The sequence below is a fragment of the Meleagris gallopavo genome, chromosome 5 (assembly GCF_905368555.1).
Source record: "Meleagris gallopavo chromosome 5, MGAL_WU_HG_1.1, whole genome shotgun sequence".
In the NCBI taxonomy this organism is placed as follows: Eukaryota; Metazoa; Chordata; class Aves; order Galliformes; family Phasianidae; genus Meleagris; species Meleagris gallopavo.
In genome coordinates, this window is record NC_139408.1 from 6,023,868 (window position 1) to 6,034,166 (window position 10,299).

Here is a 10,299-nt window from a genome sequence, read left to right on the forward strand (position 1 = left end):
AAGGGTTCTCCACCCTTTGTGAAAAGCTATGGATCATTTTATGAATATATGTGTTTATATATGCAATAGAGGATCTTTTTCCCTGCTGGCTACATAGTGCATTGAGGAATCTGATGCTGGGATCAGGGGAAGACAGTGATTTATGTCTATTCACTGAGATTTTGAGAGACACACCTTATCACAGATAGCCATCTTTATGAAAGTGATTAATAATTAAGATTAGAAGGGGAAGTTTTCTTTTGAAACTGTAAGTTCATGGAATGGCAACGAAGGATGCTGGCCTCACCTTAATGGATCCATTCGTGTCACCAGAGAGTTGGAAAACCACTTTAGTGTGGCGTCTTATCTATTGAATGCTACAATAAAGTGGCAAACGAAGGTGCAATACTATCATATTGACTTCTCCCCATGGAGAGGAGCTGTAATTTTTTCTCCCAGTAAGAACTGGCACCAGGAGCATGGCAGGGGGAAACCACTCTGGCGTGATAGAGTTTGTCCTCTTGGGCTTCACCACCATGCAGGAGTTGCTCTTTGTGGTTTTCTTCCTCATCTACATCACCACTCTGGTGGGGAATCTCGGAATGATAGTCCTCATCAGGACTGACCCTCATCTTCACGCACCCATGTACTTCTTCCTCAGCCACCTCTCCTTCCTGGACGTCTGCTATTCCACATCCATAACACCAAAGCTGCTGCTGGGACTCCTCACTGAACAGAAAGTCATTTCTTTTCACGGCTGCCTCACACAGCTCTTCTTCTATTTAGTATTCATCACCACAGAAGCCTTCTTTCTGGCCATCATGGCATATGACCGCTGCATGGCCATCCGCTGGCCTCTACACTACTTGGTTGTCATGTCCCGCAGGGTCTGTATGCAGCTGGTGGTTGGCTCCTACGTGGCCGGCAGCCTGAACGCCTTGGTGCACACCACAGCTCTCCTCCAACTGTCCTTCTGTGGCCCAAATGTGTTGAAACATTTCTACTGTGAAATCCCACCACTCCTACAGCTCTCGTGCTCTGACACCTGGCTCAACCAGGTCTTGATGCTCTCATGTGCTGGCTTCATCATTGCCTCCTTGGTCTTGGCCATCCTTGTCTCCTACACGTTCCTCCTGCTCACCGTCTGCACCATCCACTCTGTGGAGGGCCGGCACAAAGCCTTCTTCACCTGTACCTCCCATCTCACTGCCGTCAGCCTCTTCTGCGGCTCTGCAGCTTTCTTGTACCTCCACCCCCTTTCCAGTCGCGCGGAAGAGGAAAGGAAAACAGCCTCCATCTTCTACACGGTGGTGACTCCCATGCTCAACCCCTTCATCTACAGCCTGAGGAACACGGAGGTGAGGAGTGCTCTAAGCAGAGCCGTGAGGAAGGTCCCCTCCTGTAGCCATTGTCAGCAGTCTCCCTTCAACCAAATTCTAACAGGTGTCACACATCACAGCAGATCGCTGGACACCTGATGTAACAGGGGCATTGCACATTCCTGCATGTCCCTTGAGAGGAATGTATTTTGCCTTGGGCTGGACATTTGTGTGTGGATGATGCTTTTCCAAGGACTGAGTCCATTGAAGAATGAATAACTTGTAATTTTGTTTTTTGGTAGGATGAAGGAAAGGAATAGCAGTAGTAGAAACTCTTCCATTGTTGGTGAATCTCTCAAAGGAAGAGATATTATGAGTTCTACACATACCTGCACAGGGAACTTATAATAAATACCAACACCATGCAATAATGATAGATTCTCTATATTAATTAAAATATATATCTCAGGATAAAATGGTGATTTTCACAATTTGATTGAAAATGTTCTAAGTTGTTGACTAAGGCTATGCTTTCTTCAATAAACCTGATGTGTTGTTTTGCTTGTCTTGTCCAACAACAGCCCAAGCAGAGTGTCTTTTCCATCCCAGCTGCAGCTAAATAATAATTTGTGCTTGCAGGTTCATGAAATGAGGCTTGAGTCATCTCAGAGCAGAAGTCACCAATTCTAATTGTAGGCCTTCTTATCTGGGTTAGTCACCACTAGTTCCCCTTCTGGAGACAACCATGTGTGTGGAGGATGTGATTCATCTGACCTATGTCAAACGTCCTTACCATGGAGAAAATATTTTTTCTGGAAAAAATTTACAGCGTTCTCCACTTGCTGCTTGGCAGCCAGGGCCAATGGGCAGACGTGGAGCTGTGGCAAATGTGGAGTTTGTCCAGAGCCATCACCCGCAGGGGCAGTTCTGAAGGGCATCAAGCACAGCTGTGGCTTCCTGTGCTGATGTTCAGGTGCCCTTCACAAATGCATGCCTCGTTTTTTTTTATTTTCCCCATGTGTTTATGACACAAATCACACCTGAAAAGAAGAAGGAGGAACACTCAGCCCTTCAGTTAACATGCTGAATTAGATCATGTTTACTTCTTAGTGCAAGTCTCCTCCTAAAGGAGCTGTCTCCAAAGTTATCTGCTCCCCAGAGAAATCTCCTTCATGATCAAACCAGGGGGAGGAATCGGCCCCACTTTTGAAGGAAAGCATCATATAAACAACACCATCTCTCGGTCTGGAGTTGATGCCCTTTATGGCTCACAAATTGTTCTTGCCCTTCACATTAACAAGGGGAGACACGGGCTTATTTCTCACTTCACCTGTAGGTGTAGGTGAGAACAAGTCTCAGCTTTATGCCTCCATAAACTGGGAAGGGTCCTGAGCCAACAGGTGAGTTGGGAAGCATCGCCCAGTGTCAGCCAGAGGGCCCCATGGAGAGCTGAGCTGCCAGGAAGGGAGGATTTTGGCAGGAGCCCCTTTGCATGGCAATCGCTCGCCCAAGGTCAGGGTCTCTTGAACACAGCCCAGGAATCCAGAAGCAGCTTTTCTAACCTGAAGGCAGCTGCTAGAACTAAGGAAAAGCCCACAGTCTCAGCTAATTACAATGCCTGTCTTTGTTGTAATTGCATAATGAGCAAAAGGTAGGAGGCTTGGAGAAGCTAAAGCATTGACTATCCAAAGCCGTGCTCATCAGAGATGTTAGAGAGCCAGCAGCAGGCATCAGATGGTCAGAGCTTCACTTGGCAGGCTCCAGGGCAGCAAGCATCTGCAGCACTCCTGGACACATGGCCACATGGCCAATGGTTCTGCTGCATGTGAGGAAAACTGACTGGGAACTGCAGTTTCAAATCCTGGAAAGGAATACAAAGGTCTGTGAAGCCCCATTTTCTCTAAATCCAGACTGAAGAGACTCATGTACCAGTCAGAGAAGGGCTTATGCACTGAATTTTCCAAGAGCAGAACACTCCTTTCCTAGGGTAGAGTTTGACATTGTGTGCAATGGATTCCTCAGTGAGCAATTCCTTCCACCATCTAAATAACTTCTCTTTTGGGAAGACATAGGCTTGGTACTGTGATCATTTTTTTGAACTGCATTCTAAGTAGCTTGCTCTGTGAGTTCACCTTCCATTGCTGGGGCTTCCAGTGGTACTGATCTTTATAACCCTTTCCTTTGCCTTTCTCAATTCAGTATTTTCACAGGAATGTTATCAACACTAGACAGAAAAGGGGAGATGGTGTTAATTTTTACACTACACCTCCCATTTCAAAGACCTTTAGAGTTGTTCCCAACTTCTCCATGGGAAGGAAGGGCAGAAAGGAGAGTTTTCCTCTGACATTCCTAAATGAAAGCCTCTAAAAACGTCTCTCTCTAACTGGTGCTTTTTCTCTTGTGAGACATCTCTTCTTTAAAAAAAAATATACATATTAAAAAAAAAAATTAATTGCTTTGGTTATCTATTTGGATCTAAAGAGTGACAAACTTTAAAAAGGAGAACACAAATTCCAGTTTGCCAAGTGACATTACCAAACCAAAATATGACCAGAATAATACAAACATATTGCACCATTTACATTGCTTATTTGTGTTTTGAGACATTTAATTTGTTTTCCTTTGGTTGCAGCCTGCATGCTTTATGTTCCCCGATAAAAAGACAATTCCTTTGATCTTGGACTGTGGGGTAAAAAGGAAACATGCTGGTTTTGTGTTTATCCACATCTCTGCTTTCCAGCTGCAACTGTATTGTGATGATGGCCAAGGGAAATCACAGCCTCATCACTGAATTTGTGCTCTTGGGATTCTCTGAGAAGAGGGACGTCCAGGCTGTCCTCTTTATGGTCTTCTTGCTGATCTATGTGGTCACTCTGCTAGGCAATGCGGGCATGATCACACTGATCAGGCTGGACTCCCGGCTTCACACCCCCATGTACTTCTTCCTGAGCAGCTTGTCCTTCCTTGATATCTGCTATTCTTCCTCAATCACTCCCCGAGTGCTCTCAGACATCCCAGCATCAGAGAAAGTCATTTCCCACTCTGCATGCTTGGCACAGTTTTATTTCTATGCTGTCTTTGCCACCACAGAGTGCTACCTTTTGGCCGCAATGGCGTATGACCGCTATGTGGCCATCTGCAGCCCTCTGCTCTATGTCTTCTCCATGTCCAGCAGAGTTTGTGCCCTGCTGGTTGCTGGCTCCTACCTTGTTGGGGTTGTGAATGCCACCATTCACACAGGGTTTGCACTGCAGCTGTCCTTCTGTGGTTCATCACATCTCATCAATCACTTCTACTGTGACGGTCCCCCGCTCTACGCCATCTCGTGCACAGACCCCATCATCAATGAAATTGTGATGTTTCTTGTGGTTGGCTTCAACATGCTCATCACCAGCGTGACCATCCTTATCTCCTACATCTACATCCTGCTCACTGTCCTCAGGATGCACACAGCTGCAGGCAAACGCAAAGCCTTCTCCACGTGTGCGTCCCACCTGGCCGCTGTCACCCTCTTCTATGTGTCTGCTGCTTCCATGTACTCACAGCCCAGCTCCAGGCACTCCCAGGACCTGGACAAGGTGGCCTCTGTGTTTTACACCATGGTGACCCCCATGCTGAACCCCTTCATCTACAGCCTGAGGAACCAGGAGGTAAAGGACGCTCTAGGGAAAGTGTTGGAGAGAAAGCGTGTCCTTGACAAACAGGTGTCCTGACTGATTTGGGGGAATGGAGATGTCTTCTCAGAAATATTTATACCCCTGCATTTCTGCTGTGCTGCATCATGAAAAGAAGGAACACTCTCCAGTGATCTATGAATGAGTGAGGGGAGAAAAGAATGGAAAATCATGACTGTGTTCCTCAATGTTTGGTTGTAGGCTGCTCTTAGATCAGGCCTTTTCATGACTTGACTCGATCATCATTGCTGCAGTTACTTTTCTGTGCATTTATAGTCTGACATGTGTAATTTCAGGAACTGAAGCCCTTTTGATCCTGAGTGATGGGAATGAGGCACACACAGTTTACCTGATGTCTTGTGATGCAGGAGCAACTTGGATTCTGTTGATGAGTTAGGCAATGCGATTCCAAAAACATTCTCCAAATCCCCATTTCTTCCCTTCTGTCAGCCTTGCCAGGGAAATAAACACTAGGCTTTGTAACAACAATTTCGTGCAAGAATTAATTTTACCTGGACTGTTACCTGTGTGCCTTCTTCCCACCCAAGTACTTGGAGCTTGTTTTTGTTGTATGAATACAAACTGCTTTATCTCAGTGTTGTAGAATCATGTGGTTTTTCCTCTAAAAGAAGTCATATGATATGTGTCATGTGACCAACAAGCTTTGGAAGTTCTAATTCAGCTGACTCAAGCAGTAGGACAGAAGAGTGTCTTGAATAGGATGAAACGTTGAGTGGGAAAACAAAGAAGTGACCCAAGCAGACCCAAGAGCAGAGTGGGAGCAAAACACCTTGACCTGGAGTTTGAGATCCAACCAGAGGGGTGGGGTGTCAGTGCTTTAATCAGGAGAACCTGAAATAGCATCCAACTCCTGTCAGCCATGCCCAAGTGATTGCCCTGAGCATTTCACGTAGCAATACAGTGACCCTCTTTGTCTTTGGACCAACTCTGACTAAGAAAGAGGCTGTAGAGGAGCTCCTTGCTGCTAACAAGGAAGAAAGTTTCTTGTTAGTCCCCACTAATGAGTCTCTCAGGGCTTGTTAGGAAAGATCAGTTCAGTTGACTCCAAGCCTGCTGAGAAGCTCTCAGGATGAGGACACTTTCTTGGTAAGCCCCAGAAGGGCTTGTTAAGCCAATGACTCCTTGAAGGGTGGTTGGTCTCCAAAGAACACTTTCTGCCCTGAGAAGGGGAGCGTCATCACTTGTGATGGAAATAGCCTTAACCAGCTGGATGACAAGAGCCTGGAGCCCAGGCCTGCTGGAAGAGCTTTCTGTCAGTCAAGCTAACACGCTTTGGTTGGATTCCACTAATCAGACAACTTGTTCCTGTCTCTTTTTGATCCATGGAACAAAATAAAACACCTGAACAAAGTACTTATTTCCAAACCCTCTTCAATATGTTGAAAAACTGGAGTTGGTTCTGATCAGAAAAGCATAGGCCAAGCTGTCACTGCAACCTTGCTCTCCAAACTCTGCTGGGCATGGCAGTGGAGTTGCAGAACCACTCTCGGAGGGAGGGAGCTGGGAGTGCTCCTCATACTTCTTCTCACCTTTGGACCTTTTCAAGGATACTTCAGGCCTCAAATTTATTGGTGTTCATTGCCTTAGCACAGATGTTCCTGTGTATTTTGTAGACTGTGAGGCAAACTGAAGCACACTGCACGCACCCTCCACACTTGGCTGGGATTCATAACTGTGTATTCTCCCATTTGGAATATGGGATTGGAGAATGTGTGCGGGATTGGGCTCACCTACTTCTTGAAATTGAAAACTTGTTGTCCAAATAAGAGCAAATCAATACACCTCTAACATATGAAGCATTTCAGGATCTGAAGAGCTTATGCTCCTTTGTTGTATCCTCCTGTAGAGGCTGTGAAAAGCAACAAGTACAAACATTAACAGAAAAGATAGGTGCTCTTCTTGTAGACATATCTTTGGGGATGTGCAATCACCCATTTTCCTCTTTTAAGAAGTATGTTGTCTATTTCCCAGCCTCCTCAGTTCATCCCCTCATCCTTCACTTCCCAGTTCCTCAGGCTGCAGTTGAAGGGGTTCAGCAGGGACATTAACACCGTGCAAAGCACACAGACACCAGAACGCCTCTCATATGACTCACGTTTATTGAAAAATATAGAGTGTCTAATCACACCCCATGGCCAATACATTCTATATGGAGTAAAGGGTGCTAAAATTCTTTTCCTGGAGTCGTCTTTCTCTGGCTGTTCTCAGTTTAGTTATGTGAAAGATCCAAATCTCTGAAACTGGTGAGTATTGCATTCTGCCCCATCTCTGAGTGCCTGCCTGTGCTCATCTCCCAGCATTGCATCTTACTTGGCTTCTCTGGGTTGTCATTCAAGGAGGGTAATCCCAAAGTCCCCAAAGCCCACACTTCCTTTGTGATGGACGTCCTCCTCTTTTAATAATTAAATCCCCACTTGGAGCAGTGCTGCTAAGTGGGTTCCAGAGTTCTGCATTGGGCTGTCCTCCATGCTGACCTCTCAGAGGTACACTCAGAGAAACATGACAAAGAGATACCCCAACAGAACTAACAAGCGTGCATGAGATGTAACATATGAGTTAGGTGACAATGAGCTCTTGTTATCAAATAATGACAACTTCCGACTGAACTTCTCTTAAGCATTCCACATGGCAGTGCTCAGGCTTCCCTGATGGTGGTCTGCTTCTGTCTACCAGAAGACAAAAACAATCCTTTCTAAAGAGTAGTCATATCCCTTTACGTTGGCTGGAATTTGTCAATAAGAGATGAGGGAATAAAGAGATGCTTTTCTTCTTTGATTCCAACCTGCAGCTAGTCACTTCAGCTTTGCCCTGTAACCCTGAAAACGACCAGGACAACTCTGTTGTGAGTCTCTCCCACCATTGGCTGCATCCCACCTTCTCTAGGACAGACCCCTCGATGCTCCAGCATCTTCCCTTTCCTCCAGGCCCTTTCCATGGAAAGCTGGCCATGCCCAGCTAAAAGCTGCCCCAATGTCTGTGGCACATGAGCAGTGCCTTCCTCCTCACCCTGCTCAGGGCAGCCCTCACCTCTTTGTTCCTTAGGCTGTAGACAAAGGGGTTGAGCATGGGAGTGACGGCAGTGTAGAAGATGGAAACCACTTTGTCCAGCTTGACTGACCTCTTGGCTCTGGGCCGCATGAACATGATGGCGATGGCCCCGTAGAAGAGGAGAGTGACCGAGGTGGGAGGTGCAGGTGGAGAAGGCCTTATGCCTGGTCCTGGGGAGTGGGTCTGCAGCACGACAGCCAGAATGCAGCCATAGGACAGCAGGGTAGCCATGCTGGTGTTGCCCACCATGCAGCTGACAAAGATGAGCATTAAGATACCGTTGATGCTGGTGTCAGAGCACGAGAGGGCAAAGAGCAGTGGCCCTTCACAGTAGAAATGGTCCAGGCGGTGGGAGGCACAGAAGGAGAGGTGAAGCATGGCTACTGTGTGCACAGAGCAGTTGAAGGCCCCTGCAGCATAGCAGCTAGCCACCAGACGCAGGCACAATCCCTGGGACATCACCAATGTGTACTGGAGTGGGTTGCAGATGGCCATGTAGCAGTCATATGTCATGACAGTCAGGAGGAAGGCTTCTGCTGTGCCAAACATGACATAGAAGTAAAACTGAGTGAGACAACCCCTGTAGGAGATGGTTCTGCTCCCTGTCAGAACGCTGAGGGGGAATTTGGGGTAATGCTGGAGGAGAAGCTGATGTCCAGGAGGAACAGGTGGCTTAGGAAGAAGTACATGGGGGTGTGCAGCCTGGGATCACAGTTGATTAAGAGGATCATTCCCACATTTCCCATTAGATTGATGAGGTACATGATGAGGAACACCACAAGGAGCACCTCCTGCAGCTCAGGGTGATCACCGAACCCCACAAGAATAAATTCTGTCGCCATGGAGTGATTTGTCCATACCGTGGTCAGTGGAAGTAACAAGTGATGGAAATACTGCAAACTGGCGTGGCTGTGGTGGAGGTCCCTCTTGCACACAGGAAACCTGCATTGGCTCATGTCTTTCCTGAGTCACAAATAAGGACATTTGCATTATTCTTAGGAGAATGGTTGTAGAGTTGCCCCTACACATAGTAGATATCACATGCAAATAGAAAGGAAGTCTTTTCTGCTCTTCCCTGCTGCCCCTTCCAGCCAAGCAACTCTCAATCCTGCCAAAATTTGATCCTAAGCTTTCAGCATTTCCAAAGAATGTATCTGTACAAAGTCATCACCACTGGAAATGAATACTATAATAAATGTTCCACTTCTGCCATTTCTGTGCTTTCATGGAAGATATTTATTATGAAATTGAAAGGTTTCCTAGAAGCTAGCTGGAAAGCCTGCAGGATGCACAAACAAAAGGGAAATCCCTATCTACTAACAATATGCCTTCACCCACCTCTTGTCATGCTGTTCAGGACTCCTCCACCCATCCTGAGACACACAGCCACTCCTGTGTCTATATCTGGGCTCCAGCAACGGAACATCTCTCTGCTTGTTCTCAGGGCACCCAAAGCGATGCCTTGCTGGTGGAGCTCCAGGTTTTATTGTCCTCCAGTGGATATGTGCAATTGCCCATACACCTCTTACTGGGGCTGACATCACCTTTCTCAGCTCCTCAGAGATGGTACTTCTCCTGGGCATTAGAGATCTTTCCATCTTTCTCCTTGCAGTTTCAAGGCACTTGGAAGTGCCTGACTTTGCAGCTTCCACTGCTTTAGGCACAGCTTTGAGTGGGAAGCAGCTCACTGATAAGTCAGACATATATGCTTTGGGTTCTCCACAGGTTTCAGAAGCCATGTTGAATGATGAGAAGTGAAGTGCAATGAAACAAAAACAGGAGGAAACAAGCAGCATGTTGAGGTGTCACCTTTCCTCCTAGCTCCTCTGCCTTTCCCTTTGGTTTTGCTCTTTGCTGTCCAAGATGACATCCCAAGTGGGCAGATGGGAATCACCTGAACCTCCACAAGGGGCAATGCCAGGCCCTGGCCACTACGGGGGACTTCCCAGACTTCAGGGCTGGCTGTAGAGCAGCCAGCTTGTCAGAGAAGGACATGAGGGCTGTGGTGAGCACCCATCTGAAGATGAGCCATCGCCATGTCCTTGTGACCAAGATGGCCACCAGGGCTGTAAAGCCGGCGGGCTGAAGGACTCTCCACACCACTCTGCAGCCTTGGCCATAGGAAAGCTGCTTCAAGAGGACTGATGGGGAGAGCTGGAATCTTCCTGAAGAAACAACTGATCAGTGTAGAGAACTGATGGTGTGGTGGAGGATTGTAGAATGGAGGATGAGAGAAAGGTAGAAAAAATGACATTCAT

The 10,299-nt window shown here is 46.9% G+C and overlaps 2 protein-coding genes and 1 pseudogene across 2 annotated transcripts; 2 read left to right on the top strand and 1 right to left on the bottom strand.

The window, feature by feature from the left end:
• Positions 1–458: 458 nt before the first annotated feature.
• On the top strand, positions 459–1,457 carry LOC100544552 (olfactory receptor 5AR1-like). Its single transcript, XM_019616046.2, has one exon. The coding sequence runs from the start codon at positions 459–461 to the stop codon at positions 1,455–1,457; it is 999 nt and encodes a 332-aa protein (XP_019471591.2).
• A 2,543-nt stretch (positions 1,458–4,000) lies between these two features.
• LOC146544219 (olfactory receptor 5B21-like) lies at positions 4,001–5,011 on the top strand. Its single transcript, XM_085223822.1, has one exon. It carries the CDS (start codon positions 4,001–4,003, stop codon positions 5,009–5,011), a length of 1,011 nt encoding a protein of 336 aa, XP_085079948.1.
• A 2,937-nt stretch (positions 5,012–7,948) lies between these two features.
• On the bottom strand, positions 7,949–8,997 carry LOC100549568 (olfactory receptor 5AP2-like; annotated as a pseudogene).
• Positions 8,998–10,299: the final 1,302 nt, after the last annotated feature.

What these genes read in the sequence shown, in the direction of transcription:
- LOC100544552 (XM_019616046.2), top strand. Translation starts at nt 459, where the DNA reads ATGGCAGGGGGAAACCACTCTGGCGTGATAGAGTTTGTCCTCTTGGGC.
- LOC146544219 (XM_085223822.1), top strand. Translation starts at nt 4,001, where the DNA reads ATGCTGGTTTTGTGTTTATCCACATCTCTGCTTTCCAGCTGCAACTGT.